The 20,155-nt window shown below is 43.3% G+C and overlaps 1 protein-coding gene across 4 annotated transcripts in view; it reads left to right on the top strand.

The window, feature by feature from the left end:
- The window catches only part of PTPN14 (protein tyrosine phosphatase non-receptor type 14), a 153,323-nt gene that overhangs the window by 102,300 nt on the left and 30,868 nt on the right, over positions 1–20,155 (top strand). For all 4 annotated transcript variants that reach the window (XM_081026396.1, XM_081026393.1, XM_081026395.1 and 1 more), the window contains exons 4-10: positions 871–968; positions 3,142–3,209; positions 9,108–9,178; positions 10,219–10,306; positions 14,303–14,391; positions 17,231–17,318; positions 18,119–18,201. In XM_081026396.1, the coding sequence (XP_080882522.1) occupies positions 871–968; positions 3,142–3,209; positions 9,108–9,178; positions 10,219–10,306; positions 14,303–14,391; positions 17,231–17,318; positions 18,119–18,201 (585 nt within the window). The remainder of the gene's footprint in view (positions 1–870; positions 969–3,141; positions 3,210–9,107; positions 9,179–10,218; positions 10,307–14,302; positions 14,392–17,230; positions 17,319–18,118; positions 18,202–20,155) is intronic.

Here is a 20,155-nt window from a genome sequence, read left to right as displayed (position 1 = left end):
TTGAGACAAAGTACAGAGTTATCGTTACCAGCAGCAAAAAGGTTAGCGTCTGCCAGGAACGAATGCTGGGAGAATCTGTCTGCTGTAGAGGTAGAGACTGTATTTTAAGATTGTGGTTAAAGGAAGTGGAGTCCTGGGAAGCAAAGGTTTGGGGTGAGGAGATTTTTAAATGTTTAAGTAATGCTAAGAGTATAATTTTCTTGGCAGGGAAACAATACATTGTGTTAGCTTCTAAAAACAGTGGTCTAGTCTGAGGTTTGATGCTGTGTACGGACACATTCTGTCCGTCTGTACTTCGTTGGTTTGAGAATGCACTTCGGGTTGGAAGGCTCCGTATTGCATGGGATTAGATTTTTATGAGTCATCGACATGTAGGGTTAACCTGGCTCCGAAGAGTTTTATCCCATCCATTAGCAGAATTCCAAATATTTGGCCAATTAGTGATCTACTCTACCCAACTTTTGAGTTTAAAAACTGATGTGTTTCCAGAATTTGTTCAGGAATGCACACTGTTGAATGTAGCTTTGGCAGCTGTGTTGTTGTGGGTCCAGGTGTGGAGGGGTATTTTCAATCTCGGTCTCTGTTTTGAAGAACAGGTCCTTATCAGTCATTCATCCTGCTGGCCCACAATGAAATGATTTGCTGAGAACGCTCTCAAACTCAGAAACGAATGGGATGTGGCACCTGCCACATCAAACAAAGATAAACACAGGCAGAGGTCACTTTCCATCTTTTAGAGAGCTGACCTTTATCAACATCACCTGTGTGTCGTGCTGTGGACACAAGGTTTTACATCTAGAGACATCGCTGTGGGAATATATTCCAAGTATGTGTTTTTAAGGTTATTCCTTCCTCTGTTCCCATGAATAGATATCAGTATTACCTGCAAGTCAAAAAAGATGTGCTTGAAGGACGATTGCGGTGTACAATGGAACAGGTGGTTCGGCTGGCCGGCTTAGCTGTGCAAGGTAAGAGGTGGTCATGACCACAGTATATCTTGTGTTAAACATGCAGTTAGTGAATTTTAGTGGCGGGATGGTGGACTTCCCAAAGCTCTTTACAAACTGCTCATGCCTGTATAATTTATTTGAAGAAATAGCAACTTTCATCCTGCCTTTAATTCAAAGTACATTTCAGGGTTTATGGAACGTTCTCTCAGAATTACTCCACTGTCCAATGTGGTCATATTTTGTGGCTTGATGCTATGACTCTGTAACTTTCACATTTCAAGTGTGATAGCTTTAAACAGTATAGTGTAATTTATTCTTACATAGTTAAAGAGAGAAATTAAAAATGCACTTTGTAATGTGAAACAATAGTCGTGTACTGGACTAAACTTATCTTTCAACCTATCCTTAGATTTATCAGATAGCTATTTTTTAATCTTTAAATTGTTATATATATTTTCACATCTATTTACATTACATATGTTACATAATTTACATGTATTTATATATTACTCTTTATTGAGTGGTAGCTTGTCTTCAGTCATATTCCAAACAAGAAGATAAAAATATAATTATTCTAAGAGAAATGTGTTTCCCTTTCAGTCACTATTTTCTTTAAAATCAGTTAATGTCCAAATGTAAGCCTGCCAGCTGCCGAATTCTTGCTATGTGGGCTGTTGTTTTAGAAGCTGTGAACTGCACTTTAGACTCTGAACTGCAGTTGAATCTTTTGGGTTCTAAAATTTCTAAAGAGGCAGCCTTCCTTTGACCTCTTTCGTTCTGGAGTATTAGCAGGTTGGTGATTTTTGTTGGCTGTACAATTCCTAGTCGTAGTACTTCACTTGAATTGTTACCCTGTGGATGGAAGGACAGAAAATAATGTTGTATCCTATCTATCCACTTAAAGACTGGAAAAGGAAGGAAAAGTACCCAGAACAATGTAGCCGTCAGTGGTTACAGCAGACAAATCAGTAAAATAATGGAAAAAGACACCCTTCATGGGGAGAAGAAAAAGAAGATCCAGTATGTCCCTCGTCTTGATATAGAATCTTTCTTTTTTTAAAAAGCATCCTTTCCTGTTCACTTTATTTGCTCTCTTTTTTCTCCCTCTCATTCTTGAACCATTAGGCTTATTTCAGGCCTCCTGGATACGGGAGGACCCTCTGGAAAGCTTTCAGGCCAAAGGAAGTTGGTGCTGGATCCCCTTCTCATTGGGTCCTTGTTGCTAGCTTTTCAGTCTGATGAAAATATTTGTAAAATCATTTTCCGGAGAGCCCTTATTGGGCAGTTAGAAAGACATATCAACAGAGATATAAGTTGTGATGAAATATGGTAACTGATGACTCAGCTTGAAAATAGGCAGAGCTCGTGATCTTTGCTATTCCCGAAGGCCTCACCTACTTAGTAATTAGTCCTGTGCATTTTTTCACCTAGTTGGTGATGACTCACGTGGGTCTCTGCCTTCTCAACAGTGTCTTCCAGCGGGCCTTCGGGCCTTCCGTGTGGAGCCTTTATCTCTTGTTACCTTCAAGTTACCTGAATCCGCTTCTACTTGATGCTAAATCTTTTACATGAAATTAAAATTCCATGCTCCTTTGATTTTTTTTTTCCTTTGAGAACAAATGGGATTAGAAGCAAGGCCTTTATAAATTTATGGTACAGGCTCACTTGTGTTCATTTTACACTGGCTCAGACATACCAGGGTGAGATGAACACAGGACAAAACAGAAATTTTGGCATCTTGTACCATTTTAGTAGGAGATGTAAAGATTTTGCGAGGTTGCTTGCCAAGGGTGATTTACAGTGGGAATTTCCAGCTGCAAATATATGAAGAGACGGAGATGGGTTTGGCTCTTCAGTTCTCTAAATTAACCTTGAGTTAGAAAGTCCCCTTGGCACATATTCTTAAGATATATGTTGAGACATAGTTAACAAAAAGATAAATAGAGGTTTGATTTATATTTTAAAAATAGCTTAGGAATTACTTTCAAATTTCCCCATTCTTTCTAGAAAATGTGTGGCAGTCCTGCTAAGTAAACGTGGTAACAATATTAAAACACATCTCGGCACTGTTTTTATTTAGTAATAGTGTAGAAAGAGGATGACGTGGGAAGAATAAATATGATGAAATATGGTAACTTAGTCTACCTTTAATTTCATATGTTAAATGCTACCTCTCCCCCCTTCTTTTCAGCTGATTTTGGAGATTACAATCACTTTGATTCTCAAGATTTCCTCAGAGAATATGTGCTGTTTCCTATGGTAAGTGTAATTTCCTTTTTCATAATTAATTTTCTACCTTCTTTGGATGTTGAATTCTTTCCTTTGGAAATCTCAGAGCGTTTTACACATACACACACATATTTCCTGGGGAGGAAAGTTCATGAATTTATAAAGTACATACAAGTTTTGTAAAACACTGAAAACGTAAAGATACCTCTTTCTTCTCAAGACAGTTCTCTGTCCCCTAACACCCCCCAGCATCACCGCCATCCTCACTGCCTTCCAAGCTCCTTTGCTTTCTGGACACACCGAGCTTGTTCCCAAACCAGAGCCTTTGGATTTGGGTTCCTTTTGCCTGGAGCGCTCTGCCCGAGACCTTCTTACGACTTGTCATTCAGGTCTTAATTCACATGTCACCTCCTTAGAGATAAATTACTTTTTCTTAACTCTATGATACTCTCCATCAACCACTTCCTACCAAATCACCTTTCCTGTGTGTACTTCAGAGCTCTTTCTGTAGCTAAACTTTTTTCCCTTTTTTTCCCTTTCCTTTCCTTTCCCTTCCCTTTTCTTTCTTTTTTTTTTAATTTTTTTTTTCTTTTTTAATTGGGGAACAGTGTGTTTTTCCAGGACCCATCAGCTCAAAGTCCAGTCGTTGTTTTTTTCAATCTAGTTGTGGAGGACGCAGCTCACTGGCCCATATGGGAATCGAACCAACGACCTTGGTGTTACAAGCCCTGAGCTCTAACCAACTAAGCTAACCAGCCACAGCCCCTTTTCCTTTTTCTTTTCCTTTCCTCTTTCTTGTCAGCTAGAATGTCATCTCTCTGATCCTTAAGCAGGGACCCTCTCTGCCTAGCTTTAGCCTGTGCTCATAAAAATTCATTGAATGAGTCATGAAGTAAAATGTCTATCAGGGATGAGGCTAAGTTTTTAATCCCTAGGGAATCTTTGATTGTTTGTTTTTTGGTACCTTTGGGATAAATGAGAAGAGCTTGAATGAGAAGGATTAAAACAGTTGAAAAGCATTGTTAGAGAAGAGTTATACCCACTCCAACATTCTGGCTCTAATCTTAGAAATCACGATCATTCACAACTTAGTTTTTTGATCAACTGTTTGGCCCAAAGCACTGACCTGGGTAACTAACCCCTGGGGGGTGAAGTTATATAAAAAACAGGGCTTGTTCTCAGAGAGATAACAAAGTGGATGAGTCAGTCGGAAGTTTGAAAAATCCAAATGCAAGGCCAAGAGTAATAAAGAACATCACAATTTTATGTGGGGAGAGGTTATCTGTTCATGGGGGATTAGGGAAGGTTTAAAGGCTAATGGTGTGCGAGATGCGTTTAAAGGGTGGGCAGGATTGCCCAGAGGTAGGGAGCAAGGAATGATCTAGAGAGACAGGAGCAGAGGCAAGTGGTACAAGTGATTGGGTAAGAGTCAGTGCCCTGACTGTCACTCAGGGGTGTGAGAGGAGACCTGAAGGTGGTAGGCGAGACCGACACATCCGAAGAATTAGAATACATGGGTTCCATCCAGGGCTTTTCAGGCCCCACACTTCGAGAACTGCTAGAGTAGATCAATGAGACCATTTGTGGGAGGAGGTCACATGAGAATCTGTTGTGGTTTCTCGGCAAGAGGTATGAATTAGGTGTTAGCAGTGAAGATAAAAACAAGAAAGCAAAGCAGGAGCGACTTTGGAAGTATAATGGGTAGAACTTGGCATTTGATCTGCTGCAGCATCTGGGAGAAAGCAGAGTGTCTGGTGGCAAAGGTTTTGAGAGACTAAGAGAAGGCAGGCTGTAGGCATTACCCATAATTGGTGCATGAGATAAATTTCAGTTGGTCCAGAAATGACCTTATTCTTATAGATTAGGGAAATACTGCAGCATCTCTAACTTTTCGTGAATAACTCCAGTCTTATTCTTTTCCCTCCAAGAAAACAGCCGTTTTATGTGCCGAGCCTGCTGGGTTTTATGTGTTATTAATCTACCCATTAAATCAACCTCCATTCAAAGCGATTAGCATATTACTTAGCAGAGACATTCTTCACAGGATTTAGTGTCAGCATCCTTGAATCCACACCTCTACCATTTCAGAAGCAACCCTGAAAAGTCTGGATGTTTTCTAGTATGCCTAGTGGGAGGAAAGGGAAGCTCACACCTTAGAATTGTACACAGTGTAGACAGCGTGCTTTTTTTTTTTTTTTTTTTTTTTGGTCTCACATGGAGGCAACGACTTAGGTTGAAATTTCCCTATTGTTTGTTTTTTATCCCCATCTTTCGCTCATTAGCAGTCTTCCTCCCATAGCCTTTAAGCAGAGACCAGGCTTGGGTGCTATGTAGAATTTTCGAAGGTGATGACCAACATGATATTTATGAATTTGTAGATGGTAGAACGCCTTGACAGATTACAATATGAAGCAGTAAAGGAGTTATTTTGCGTATCGTACCCTTTTCAGAATAAGACTGTCTCCCCCACTGGTCTGTAAGCAAATCAGATATTTAAACAGCATAGACCTTGTTAAAGCTCGCAATAGACAGACAAATACTGATGTTGTCATTCTTGGATCTCAAATTTCCCTCTTCAGGCTAGTAGCTACTAGGGGCCAATGGCTATTGACATTCAAATTTAAATTAATTAAAGTTTAAGTAAAAATTCAGTTCCTCAGTTGTATTAGCCACATTTCAAAAGCACTCACGGGCTGGCCCCGTGGCTCAGGTGGTTGGAGCACCATGCTTCTAACCCAGGTTCGATTCCCACATGGGCCAGTGAGCTGCGCCCTCTACAGCTAAGATTGCAAACAACAGCTCTCCCTGGAGCTGGGCTGCTGCGTGCTGTCCTGACCTGCCGTTGGCTACTGTGTGCTGCCGTGAGCAGCTGGCGGCCAGCGTGAGTGGCCGGCAGCCAGCGTGAGAGGCCAGCAGCCGGTGAGAGCTGCCGTGAGCGGCCGCCGACTGCCTTAGCCGGGGGGAACGCAGGCTCATAATACCAGTGTGGGTCAGGGAGCTGTGTCCTACACAACTAGACTGAGAGACAACAGCTTGAACTGGAGGGGGTGGGGGAGGCGAAAGAAGGGGGAGGCAAGTGCTCACTAGCTACAGATGGCTAGTGGCTACTGTGCTGAAAAGCTTGAATATAGGACATTTCCATCCTTTCTGAAGATGATACGGCAGAAGCTGACGTCATATCTGAATAGTGAATTCTTGGGCTTTTGTCATCAGTCATGTATATTTGACAGCCCCCTTCCCTGCCCCCGTAGCCTGTGATCAGGAGGTTCAGAGTATAGGATTCAAGCAATAAAAGTGAGGATAAGCTTAATTGATGAAAGGAGAGAATACATGTGAAGCAGACAGAGGACAGGCAGACGGTACGAACGATCATTAACCAGCTTTGCATAATTAAAAAATCTTGTTTGCCAATGTGAAACTTACACGTTGCATATCGAGATGAGTTCATGAAACATTTATTGATCACTTATTGTATGTTGAGAGCTTATAAGCTGCATTATAGAAAAGCCCAGTGATAGGCCCCAGAAATGATCTGGAGAAGCACGAGCTTAGGTGCCTAGCATGTAGCAGAGGGAGGGAGACAAGGATGAAGGGTATGATAAATGTACAGGTAACTACCTAAGAAAGATGGTAGGCAGACTATGGTAAGGCCTCTAAGAGGGACACACAGAGCAGGAGAGGTAGGCCCAGAGGAAGAACGGTTTATATCAAGCTCAGGGGAATATGGAAGCCCCGTCAAAGGGAATGGTAGTTGAGACGGGATCTGAAGGAGGGGTGGCATTTCCCAGGATGTGATGAGACGGGCCGGAGTGGTTCTTCCAGGAAGGGTCAGCACAAGTGTGACTGGTCTTTCTGAGGAAGAAGAGCTTGCCTGAAACGGAGCCCTTGAGAGAGGAGGTCTGGGAGGGAAGGCTGGGTCACACAGGGAAGTGGTCTGAATGCCAGGCCCAGGTGCTGACCTAATTGAGTAGGCTGTGGGGAGCCATGGCAGGTTGTAAACTTTCTGTTTGGTTCCAGTAGAACTTTGAAAGAGGAGAATGCATTCCTTTAGTGGGGGAGGGAAGATGGGATGAATGGCTGTGTTTGATCTTACAAAGTAACTGAATTTTGTCAAATGGCATTTCTGCAGCAGAGAAAAGAACAAAGTGAAACACACAGGGCACTCCACAGGTGTGCCGCTGTGTACAGGCATGCACTCTGCCATTTTTCATTCGTGCGGGGCCCCTCTCACCCGTCTCTGTGGCCGGGGCACATACCTCAGGGAGGCCCCCAACACAGATTGAGGCTGGTGAGTGAGCACAATAGCAGAGAGGTACCTGTGGATGTTTTCTTCTTTAAAGGTAGGAAGCAGAGGTTTAATGGAGCACGTTTGGATCTTCACTTAATCTTTTTTATTTTATTCTATTGCCACATGCCTTTCATTAGCTTTTCAAAATTATCGGGGCTATTACTACTATATTCAATGCCTAGATGCAGACAGAGCTAAATCTAAGCCATAGAGTACCTTTGTTATTCCACAACATAAAACTGAAAATGTCGAGCTTATTTCCGATCATGACCTTGAGTCACTTCAATGGATGGCTAAACAGGAAACAGCAGATTAATCAGTTAACACATGAAAAATAAGAACTGCCAGTAATTCCCCCCATCTTCTTTCTCTAAGGTCTTATGACCATCTGCAGAGCAATCAGATTTCTAGTATATAGTTACACTCTCATTGTCCAGCTTTAAACAATACTGATTTTTTCACATTTTCCTAATTCGAGATGGGGTGTTTCTTGCAGTTTTGAGATGTACTTTTTTGGGGGTAGTGTTTCATCGAAGAAAAGTGGTTAAATCAGAGGTAATCTTTCTTTATATAAAAAACGGTATTTTAGAATCAAGGGAATGAGGCATTTTGGATTTTTTTGTGCCCAAGTAGTAGCCCCCTTGCTCCCACCCCCAATGTTACAAGGAGCCTCAGAGGGCATCATCAGGACACACACTGCAGAGCCCCTTCTGACACCCCTCTGGAGCTCAGAGGAAAATGGGGCACATCCATGCCTTCTGCCATGCTTAGCAGCTTGGGAAGGTTGGAGGCAGCTGGCCCCATGGCTTGAGCCTCCACAGGCCACCAAAGGGGATAAGACAAGCTCTAGAATCACCACATTTGTCATTGTCTCAGGAACTGATTGCTCGGGTCTCCCTGTCTTGGGTTTATTCGGCCAGACTCCATCTCTCCATCGCAGACAGAGTTTTGCCGGTAAATGTTTAACAAGCCCTGTAAATACTTCCTCCATCATAGAAGGGGAGTTGGGAAGAAATGTGTGCAACTGGCTCTAATCCCATGGGTGCCAATACACCACTGGTCCCAGCGGCTTGGGATGCAGTTGCTCAAGACACCAGCTGGTCAGCTACACAGCTGTTTCCTTACAGAGCTCCCTCGAGGCGTTTTAGCTGTCATGGCCTCTGGCTCCCAAGGCTCCATCGGGTCACATCTGAATGAGCCTGCTCTGCTGTCAGGTGGCTCTCACTCAGTTTGCGGGTGTTGTGCTAGTGGACAAAAAAGCCATGCACAGTTCCTTCCTAGGTTCAGCTTTTGAAGGGACGAGGGTCTGGAAACTCATTTGCCCATCCCCTGATGGTTAAAAAGATACAAGTACTCAGAAAGCATTTTTAATAAGAGTCTGAGAGGCAGACAGGGAAGAGGGGAATGAAAAAAGCTATTCCAAACCCTACAGAATTTAGGTGGCAACCCCAAATATGCAGTGGAGAGCTATGTCAGAAAAGTAAAAACGAACCCTCAGTCCTAAAAATTACAACGTTTAATTCGAAGGAGTAAAGGTGAGATTGAAGAAGGGGGGCTAATCAGGACACCTTCTGGAGAAGAGGGCTTTAAGGTTTATAAGCAAAATAGTAAATGACCTTAACTGCTTTCTGTGTTTTTAGGATTTGGCCCTGGAAGAGGCCGTCCTGGAGGAGCTAACCCAGAAAGTAGCCCAGGAACACAAAGCCCACAGGTAAGGCAGGGGCCCCAGGGCCCAACACCTGGCCCCTTACTCCCAGCCCCTGATTTCAGTCAACACAGGTCTCTTTCTTCCAATGTGTGATTCAGCTCCACCCTTAGAGGTGTGTGTAGATTTGAAAACTCTGAGGCTTGCCCTCCCTCCCCTTTTCCCCTTCTTTTCTCCCCTCTCTTTCTCTTTCTGTCTCTCCCTCCCTCCCTCCCTCCCTCCCTCCCTCCTTTTTTCCCTCCCCTCCCTTTCCCTCCCCTCCCCTCCCCTCCCACTCCCTCCCCTCCCCTCCTCTCCTCTTCCCTCCCCTCTCTATTCTCCTTTAACACCAGCAAGCCCACACAGATACAGAGTTAATGGCCAGGAGAATTCCTCTCTGTGACCTTCCTAAAACTGTTGCCAGACCTAGGAAGTCTGGGCTGCTTGTGCTAAGAATAGAGGCCTAAAAGAGCTGCTTTGGATGGGAAAGTCAAGATCAGAAAGGAAAAATAGGGTGACTTTAACTTAAGGAAGCACTGAGAATTTGGTATCAGGGCTACTGGAGCTCTTTGGGACCAAAGGAAAACAAATGTCCTCCCCTTCTAGCCTCAGGGGACCTGTGCAGTGGTCCTACCCTCCCTCATGTTGGGCACAAAATACCATCCTCATAAACTTTTTATTGTTTTTTTACCTTTTCCCTTTTTTTCTTTTTAACAGTGGAGATTGTTTTTCCCAGGTGGGAGAAAAATAACAATACTTTTTTTTTTTTTTTGTAAAGCGGGCAGCATTATTCTCAGGGATGTCTGGAATAACTATTTAGTCTTTATAGCACTGCTGCTCTTCATTAAATACTTCACCTTCCTCTTATTATTCCCCAGTGAGTAAAAGGCTACTGGGGAAGATGTTAATGACTTGCTTAGTAATGTGTGGAGCCCTCACAGTTGGGTGATAATAGCTCTTCCCAGAACTAAACCACAGCTCTGGAATTTTACTATCAAGAGGGTAGGGTCTTCCACTGACTTTGTTTGTCCTTAACCATTTCCTCCTTTGATGCTTTTTGATTTTAGTGGAATCCTGCCAGCCGAAGCTGAACTTATGTACATCAACGAAGTGGAACGTTTGGATGGATTTGGACAAGAAATTTTCCCTGTGAAGGTAGCATACCCTCTCTTGTACTTGGCTTTGCCTTCTCAGAATGGCGCAGACATTTGGAAAACCAGTGTTGATAGCAACAGGCCAGTACGGCTTGGCTTTCTTACTGCCATGTGGCATGAGTTGGCAAGTCCCGTTTACTTGAGTAAAGCAAAGATTTTTCCATAACTAAGAGATGTTGAAGTTTTCCATGGCCTTCAGCAGAAGACTGTCTCATTTATAAGACAACTGTGTGAGTGAGTACCAAACACCAGCCCATCTAACGCCGTGAAGGTATCAAGGCGCACATCCAGCCTTACAAGGGACGAGTAGCTGAGGTCACGTGTGCCTTAATGAAGACCTCATGCTCATTCTCTCTTCTCTTCTTTAAGCTGACACAGAGATTGTTTGTGAGGTAGAATGAGACATTTCCTGTATGCAATCCTGCTTTATTTCTCCTGCTCTGTTGGGCCTCTGTTGTGGGTTTACAGCTCCGTTGGTGTTTTCTGGAAACTATGTCTAGGAAATGGTTACAGCACATCCCATCCTTTGCAACAAATCCACCTCGTGAAGTGGGTGTGGTTGGGGGGGTGAAGGGGGTCATGGTGCATGGGCATTCACAGAGCTGAGCCTGTAACCCAACTTCATTTTCCTTTCTCTGCTGACCAACTTGCAAAAGTCGGAGTTTTATCAGAAACCTTAAAGCAACTGGCACATTTCAGCAATTTGGGAGACGCCTGCAATTTCAGTGCAAACATTTCACTCCAAACTGGCTCCGCTGGCTGCTTTATAAGTGTTCTGCTCCCCCTCTTTTGCACATTTGCAATTTGCCTTAATGAGAACTGCCCATGTGCATCAAGCAGAATCGAACAGGGTGGCCGCAGCTTGCAAAAAGGGCTAAATGGCTCTTTTTTAGATTTGTTTAATTTTCTTTTGCTTCTCTAATGGCTGCCCTTCGTCGGGGTATAATCCATTTTCCTTGCAATAATGCCTTAGGAAGCCATCTGCATCCCACTTACATTTCAGCAGCCCATATATAGTCATGATATTTTGGGTTATTGAAAAAATCAGAGTAAACTTTTATCCATTTCTAGAGAACTGACTTCTCAATCCCTGGAAGTGGAGGGTTTTGTTGTGGTGGTCATTGCTTGTTTTGGTTGTAGTACTTCTGAATTGTGGGAAATAGGGGCAGTGGAGATAGGGTTGAAATCCACTGGTTTTGGTCCTGATGCACTTTTTAGTCTGTTCTTTCGTGGGAAAGTCCAAGGGGGATACTACACCTTACCCTCAGTAGGCAGTGGGTGGGTGCAAATTACCTGGATTCTGTTTTCTTTCCCCCACCTATCTATTCATGACTAAGGGGACCACCTACAGACCATATGATTGCTGGCAGGCCCAGGAGGACGGGTGGTCAGCAGTACCCTTGGGGGAGTGATGTGGTCAGGTCTGAGATAGTGAAAAAGCAGACGGGGAAGTATGCAGGTCCAGGCTGGGAGTGGTGATGGAGTCCCTTTGCGTTAGTACAGGTCCTTATTGACCAAGTAAAGAAAAAAAGCATGGTATGAATATGTCCTAGGGGAAACACTTCCATTTAGTGGGGGCTTTTCTGTGAGTGATTCCTCAAGATTTTACAAGGCTGGTGGAGGACCATTCTGTTTTCTGACAGGTCTGCTATCCTCTTCCACAAACACAGGTGTGGCCATGCCTCAGTCGCTCCTGTATTGTCAGAGCGCAGGGCCATGGGGAGAGGGCTTGTGGGATGAGTCACACAGAGTCTGGAGCCTTGATTCTTGGCGAAGCTGAAACTTTGAGCCCTTAAGTTTTAACCAGTGCAGGGCCTCAGGCACCCATTCTGTGTTTTTCCCATTGCCCCGCCCTGATGAACTGCTTTTCCTGTGTCGCCTGTCTATCAGACTTGGGTACCGATCTAGTAGCAAAATGCCCAGGGAAGTCTTTCCACAGAATTTTCCTTCCTCTTCCCATCTCCCTATCATCTTTACCCACATGTATTTTTCTGTTGTATAACTTACCTTTTAATTTCTCATAATTACCAGGGCACCTGTTTTCCCTTCCCACTTCTTTATCTCCTAATACCCTTTCTGTTTTGGCCACCAGCAGTTGCCTCACACTTTCTCTATTCCCTGTTGGAAGACTCCTGTTCCACTGTAAGCTTTGGTAGGTGGCTTGAGAAGAGGTCACTGAGAAAGGACACTGTCTGTGTCTTAAACGGGCTTAGTATTATGAGGAATGTAGCAGTTCTTTTCCATCCTGGGCCTCGTTATGCATGGCTTTCCTCTCACTCCACAAAGAAGACATCCCCTCAGTGCAAGCAGGGGGCTGAATGACAGTGTACTCCCTGGAGGTGGAGCCTTGTTCCCACTCTGCTCTCAAGAACACTGGCAGCCAGGTATGCTCTTCCCGGCAGGAGGTTGGAAGCACCTGGCTGGACCAAGAAACCAGACTGAAGATGAGACATCTGGTTTCCTCAACATGGGGCGGAGCTGATTGTCCGTCAGTGAAGTCTACAGTCTACATGCCCCTCCCATGTCACAAAGCTCTCAGTTAGCATTTAGTATCACACCCTGGAATGTGAATAGGTAGCCAAACATCACCCTGCATGATACCCTTATGGGAACCACAGAGGCCAACAGAATGAGGACAAAGCAGCCTGGAAGACAGAGACGCTGCAGGGTGAAGAGCCACCTGCCCAAAATACCATCCTCTGAGTCCCAGAGATTAAATGTGTATATATACATATATATGTGTGTATGTATATATATATATATACATACATGTACATATATATACATATATATGTACATATATATAGATATCTATAGATATCTATATCTATTCTATATCTATATCTATATCTATATCTATATCTATATCTATATCTATATCTATATCTATATCTATATCTATATCTATATCTCCTCCATAAAGGAATTGATTCCTTTTAAAAAGGAACATACTCTCCGAAATTAAAAACATGATATTAGAAATGGAAAACATAATAGATAGGTGAGAAGGTAAAATTAAGAAAATCTCACCAAAGTAATGGTGAAAAACGAAGTAATGGAACATAGAGGCAGGAGATAAAATTAGAGGGCCAGACCAGGATGTTTAACATCCTGGGATTAATGGGAATTCTAAAAGGAGTGAACAGAGGAAACAGAAGGTATAGTAAATTTGAGAAAATATCCCAGAACTGATGAAGTTCTAAATAAAAAAGCCAAAGTATGGTAGATACACATACTATGTTTCCCCAAAAATAAGACCTAACCGGAAAATAAGCCCTGGCATGATTTTTCAGGATGCTTGTAATATAAAATAAGACCTACCGTATTTCCCCGAAAATAAGACCGGGTCTTATATTAATTTTTACTCCAAAAGATGCATTAGGGCTTATTTTATATCGCAAGCATGCTGAAAAATCATGTAGTGCTTGTTTTCCGGTTAGGTCTTATTTTCGGGGAAACACGGTAGACACACACTGGAGCTTTAAGTCATGGAATCTGGTGCCTTTGATGGAGAGGAGATTGTTGGACCAGGACTGCTGTTGGCTTCTCTTAAACAAACTAACAAATATTCAGTTCTTCCAACTGCATATATAATAGCACTTAATAAAATGTGCATGTATAATCAAACTATGTGCATGTACAGTTTTGATTTAAATAATGAAAACTATGGTTAAAAAAAGTAATAGTTGTTCATGAAAGAGAAAATCTGCACCACCGACAAATCTGAGAACCTCCTAAAATTCCTTTAAGCAGGAAATGTGTTGCAACACATTGAGCAAAAGGAAAAAGTATATCCGGACATAGCCCATTAGGATGTTCGGTGGAGTGCGTCCCTTCAGGATCTAGTTGCCTTATTGCCCTGATGCTAACTGTGATTCATTCCATTTATAGGCGAGAAAAAGGGCGTAGTCCCCATGGCTAGGCTGCCGCCCAAGCGCTGGGTACTGCCAGACTCCCGGCGCTCTCATCACGACTCTCTTTTATTGATCTTGTGCAGGACAATCTTGGAAACAGTGTGCACCTGGGCATTTTCTTTATGGGGATTTTCGTGAGAAACAGAATTGGAAGACAAGCAGTCATACACAGGTAGTCTTATTTGCCCTTTTTTCCTTTTTCCCCTTCTAGGGACTCTAGAAAAACCCACTGATTATGTGAAAGTCATACAAGTGAGCTAAGAGTCAGACTGCCAGTCAGAATTGAGCTTTTCTCAGTTCAGATCACCCTCTGTGGGATTTAAGTGGTTCTGGTGAAATTCATCTCCTGGAGGCCTGTTTGGGGGTGGGGTGTAGGGGAAGATTTATTCCCTCCTGACTCCAGGAAATGCATTGTTGAACCCCACTGAGCCAGGAGAATGGGAACTAAATTTTATGAGTCTGGTTGGAAACAGGTTTTCCAGTCCTTTCCTGCTGATTACCTGTGCTGGGATATCCATGACCAGTCATTAAAATCAAACAGGCTTCTTCCCGTTGACCTGCACCCTTTGCCTAACGACAGGTGTGAGAAGAATGCAAGCTAGTTTTTATATTCACAAAAGGGAGTTAGTTTTGAAGGTGTGTTTTGAAAAAGCCATCGGTTTGTTGCACATTTTAAAACGTACTTTTTATTATATTGACACTTTCACCCTCTTTTCCGTTTAACATGAGTTGAACCAGTATAGGGGTTGTGGCAAAGTGTCCCCTCCATTAAATGTCAGTGAGCTTGCTTTGTGCCGCCCATGATTCCATGTGTCTACGACCTAAAAAATTACATGGTTGCTTTTATTTACAAGGGAATATGGCCAGTTGTTTATCGGAAGAACAGCTTTCTGTGTGTGTGTCTGACAGGCAGAGCTACGCACCTAGGGCAGATGGTCAAAGACACATCTTAGAGGGGAAGCACAGTCTACATTCTGGAAGCAAATCGCCGTCAGCCATGTCCTCTGTTATCAGCAGTCGCTGCAGGTCATTTTGAGAAAATTTTCCCCAGCAAAAGCTTCCTAATTGGCTTTTTTCTTCCCTAGGTCCCTACCCTGCCATTATTTTTGTCCATTTATTTGCTCTTGCTCTTTGAATAGAGACATTATTGAAGGGGGAGTGGGGAGAGAGAGAGGACTACAGAATAAAATTTGACTTTGAGACATAGTCAGTGAACCCCAGTATGCCTACAACCAATGATAAATTAATTGAGTAAAATAAAACATGTGCAGAGTTGTAACTATAAAATTTTATGCCCATTTAAAGCTCTCCAGAATTTTTGTCCCTCCCCGTTCTCCATAACTAAATTAATGCTTCATTTTTTTTTTTTTACTTGAGCCTGAAGAAGCAGGCAGGTCTTACATTATAGTTGTCAAGGTTAAATAGATGAAAACAACAGTTTCAAAGTTTGCTGATCGTAAGCCACTCGCAGTTTCCTTAGGAACTTTTCAGTCCTCTTCCTCCAGCACTTAACCTTGAAAGCCCTGCACGGTGGGAATTCACTTCTCCTATAAGGTCATGTTAATTGTGCCACTAGATGAAGTCCTGTGGTCGAGTGAGGAGTGGATTCAGAGTTTTGGCAGTTGACTTGAAGGAATGGAGCCAGAGGAAACCAAATATGTCTTATCTCTAGAGACCTTCACTGAGGAGCATGTAGCTAGAGTCCATGTAGATGTAATCTGATGGAACTGTACGTCGGCAGACAGCTGTAGCCATCACGGCCCCAGCACATGTACGTAAACACAGTCGGTACTGGTGTCATGGAAAGGTGACTGGAGGAAAATCTGGTACAGAAGTCATCCATCCCCAATGATCAGAGTGAATGGGGCTGAGGCATGTCCTCATTTGTGCCTAAATTGCCCCATCTCCAGAGTAGGAACAAAATAGCTGCCTTGTGCACCTTCGGGAGTTGATAAAAGCACCGTGCTCCGTACAGATGGGAGGCAGTATTATCACTTCTCATTCTTTCAGCAAACGTTCATTGCATGCTGTGTGCCAGGTACCTGGCTCAGTGCTTGGAATACAGAGCTGACGAAAGCCGAATCTCCACCCGAGGCATGAGGCCTATGGTGTAGTTAGGGATCTAGTCACAGAAATAAACACTTACAATGTAACGTGGTAACTGATAAAGGACGACACGCGATTGTGGATGGTTGAGGATGAGGGAGGGCTTCCTGGAAAAGGGGTCCCCTGGGCTGAGTCTCGAAGGAATCCTGCAGGCAAAGGTAGAAGTGTAATGAGTACAGGCATGGTGGAGTGAAGTCAGTGGGCAGGAGTTGTAGGTTGGGGCACGAGTGAAGGGTAGGTTGTGGTGAGAGATGGTTAGAAATTGGCTGCAAGTAGAATAGGAAGCAGAGCTTCCCTTCCCTTGTCTGGTCGTTATTTCTGTGTATCTCATGTTAGATAAGATAGGTCTCCATGAGGAAAGAGAAGGAGTGTGTGTGTGTGTGTGTGTGTGTGTGTGTGTGTGTGTATTTTCACAAAAATGTAAGCACATTCATACTTACCCCCTAGGCACTTTTTTTCCTAGGTGGCATAATTAATAATGTACATTGCAATACAGAATCTACGTGGATTCTTCAGCCTAGATTTTGGGAAACACGTGACTTAAATGATGTGCTCCTCCATGATTAAAAGCCAGGATCATGGGAAATACTTTGTCCGTTTGGAACTGTGAAAAACAAGGCAGCAGAAAGCCATTGCAAATTTTCCTTATAACTAACCAGAAAGGAAACAATACTTTATGAACAACAGTATCTGGACGTAGTTCATGTAGGATTTTTAGCTATTTCGATAGATGCATGTTGCATTTTCTGTACTTTTCTGCCTTAAGAGAAGGAACGTGGAGCTTTTAAAAACAGTTAATCATAATTTGTAAAATTAGACTCAGCAGTAGCAGACGACCCTCCCATGCAGGTTTAGAACTGCATGGACTGGCTTGGGGCAGACACCGCTGCATTTCTTTTGACCAGGTGGAACGACATTGGGAATATCACTCATACCAAGTCGACTATTCTAGTGGAGCTCATCAACAAGGAGGAGACGGCGCTCTTTCACACGGTAAGCGAGATGGACAAAGGCAGGTTCCAGCAGGCAGCTCGCTGTTTGACTTCTCAACTCGTAAGATCCTTTCCTTGCTCACCGTTATCTTGAGAGAATAAACATTCTATTGAACTGATACTTTTCCAGTACTTGCCCAGGGCTGTCGTCACTCGTTTCGGGACAGTGGTGGTGATTTCATGTTCAAAACGCCTGCTTTCCAAGCTGAGTTTTGACTCTCAGATTTAGAGATTTCCTCCACCTGCCTTTGTTTGTGATCGATCGCAGTGTCTGGCGGACCTCGATCCCCAGCACTCTAGTTACAGCCCTCATCAAGTAACCCCTGATTATGTTGCTGACTGCTCTGGGTTTTCTTTCCCATCGTAGCCCAAGCCTCATCTGAAGTCAGCTGAGTGATTGCCCTTGTGTTGGCGGCCTCCCCGAGAGCCAAGGCTGTTCATGCATCTCACTGCCTCTCATTTACTGATGCTCGGTGTTCATTCCATGCTCTGCCTCAATTCATTTATTTATTCTTAACACGCTGTGTTTGGAATTCTGTGAAGACAAGCCAGTTCATCAGTGTAACCCCAGAGCCTTGGGCATCAAGGAGTCTTTAGCAGACAGTCTTGTCTGTCCCCCTTTGGTGAACTTCATAGGCATGGCAGCCGCTGAATTTCAGCATGATGGTTTGTGGCTCAGGGTGTTATTTTGTGCTTGACATGCAGAGAGGAAGGGATGTGTCCCTGTTTGGAGGAATTTTAGCGCAATGCATACACAGTCAAACAACTACTTATTGTTTTCTCTGTCTCTTCATTCCCAAGGATGATATTGAAAATGCCAAGTATATTTCTCGGTTGTTTGCTACACGGCACAAGTTTTACAAACAAAACAAAATCTGCACTGAGTAAGTACACATATAGTCCTCCCTCTCACTGGATGGCTTGGTCAGACTGAATTCATGTGTTTCGGGGACGTCATAGATTGCCTTTTGCATTCACTCTTTCCCCTCATTCCTTCTGGAAGCTAAAGGAGTAAGCGAAAGTCGGGCAGGTGAAAGCACTTTAATGATGAAGAGTGTGTGGTGTAGGACTGCGTATGCCCAGAAACAAAATAATTCACAAATTGACTGTGAGTGCTTGACTGCCAGGATGGGTTGGCTCATATTAGTGCCTTTCCAACCTCTGCTATGAGTTTGGAGGAGCTGAGCCGTTGCCCAATTTGCCAGGGCGCCCCTTCGTGTCAGATGTAGAGGCTGTTCAGAAGTGTGTAACACAGGGACGAGCCAACTTGAAAGAGAAGAAGCTCCTGTCATCCTCAGCCCCGTTTCGCTTACACAGTTGGGTAACCCTGCGTGGGCTTCTGGGTCATGTCATCTGCCTGTAAATGAGAGGCCAGGGTAATTAGAGGAAGACTTGGAAGACACTAATAGATGTCACAAATCCGTGTGTGTGTTTTAAATTTAATTTGGAAATAAAGATGACAAAGGGAGTCTGATGAGGGAACTTACATGTGACCTGACCTTCGGTATGGCGTGCTGGGCCTCACGCTATCGTTGCCTTTACCTGGGTTGCCTTCAAAAGGTGTCCCTCAGCAGAGCACATCAGCAGTTGGGGCGCCCAAAGTGTTTAATTTTGTTTCAAAGAACTTCAGGGATGTAAATGCAAGAGGAGAACTGCTTTTCCACTCCCCCAGTGGACACATCCAAGAGTGTCGCAGTATTGTCCTAAAGCCGTTCCTGCTGAAGAGTGCGTTTTAGAACTGCATCATCAGGTCCTGCCAGACTTTTTTCTCTCCATGATGGAGGCTCTTTCAAACCAGTCACTGCAATGGGTCACTGTCAGAGTCTGAAAGTGTATTTGATAATAACAGGTCTGCTGGCAAAGTTTGCAAATGTAAGTTCGAAGAGCACCGATCAGGGAGTGGCCATTAAGTAGCCAGATGTAGCGTAGGGACGCAATGCAGGTGCACACGCCATCCTTTTGAACAGATCCCCTCTAGGTCATTTCGTTGCAGTTCTACTTTGATTTGTGAGGGTATCTTTGACATGAACAAGAATTCTGTAGTGAACTTCTGTAGGGTGAATTAAAGACAACTATTTTGAGAAGTGTAAAATTCTGGTTTGACCATATCTCAACAAATGGCATTATTATAAAATTTACTGATTATTTGTATTTCTTTTGTGGTCTTTTCTTTGAATATTTAGCAGACATCATGTGTTAATCTAAAACTAAGGAAATTATACTTTTTCTTTCTACTTTTGTAATAGTCATTCCTTTCTTTTTCCTAACCAGACATGAGAGGTTCCTAACCTCTTATCTGATAAAAACTGCGACTATCTTAAAAGTATACCCCCCCACACACACACACACCAACCACACCACATTCAGTAAATTCTGTATACAGTTTCAGAGTCTCAGCACAGGCTACATTAAGACCTGGGAAATACCTCTGGAGTTTTATGAAACTAGTATCTTCTTAACAGCATCTGTCTCCAGAGGTCTCCACTCTGACTTCTAAAAGTTTGCCATTGATGTTCCCCCCCCCCCCCCGACAGAGTCACTACTTGTCACCTGCAGATATAGTTTCAGGGAGTGGTTCCCGTAATTCTTGGCTTGGGGAGAAAAAAATTGGGGCAGGGGAGAGGAAAGGATGTTTAACAATAGGTCTAATAATATTGTATTTGGCTAGTTAAAAAAAAATCCAATATAACTATATTGTTTCCATCATTTCTTAAAAAAAAAATCTTACCACCAAAAAGATAGCAAAGACCAAATATCAGAATAAGGAGAGCACTTTAAATTGAAGATTAATTGCACATTTTCTAATTTTAAGGCCAACAAAATTTGAATTGATCCACT

This window comes from Rhinolophus hipposideros, assembly GCF_964194185.1.
Source record: "Rhinolophus hipposideros genome assembly, chromosome: 19".
NCBI lineage: Eukaryota > Metazoa > Chordata > Mammalia > Chiroptera > Rhinolophidae > Rhinolophus > Rhinolophus hipposideros.
This window is presented reverse-complemented; position numbering and strand designations above follow the sequence as displayed.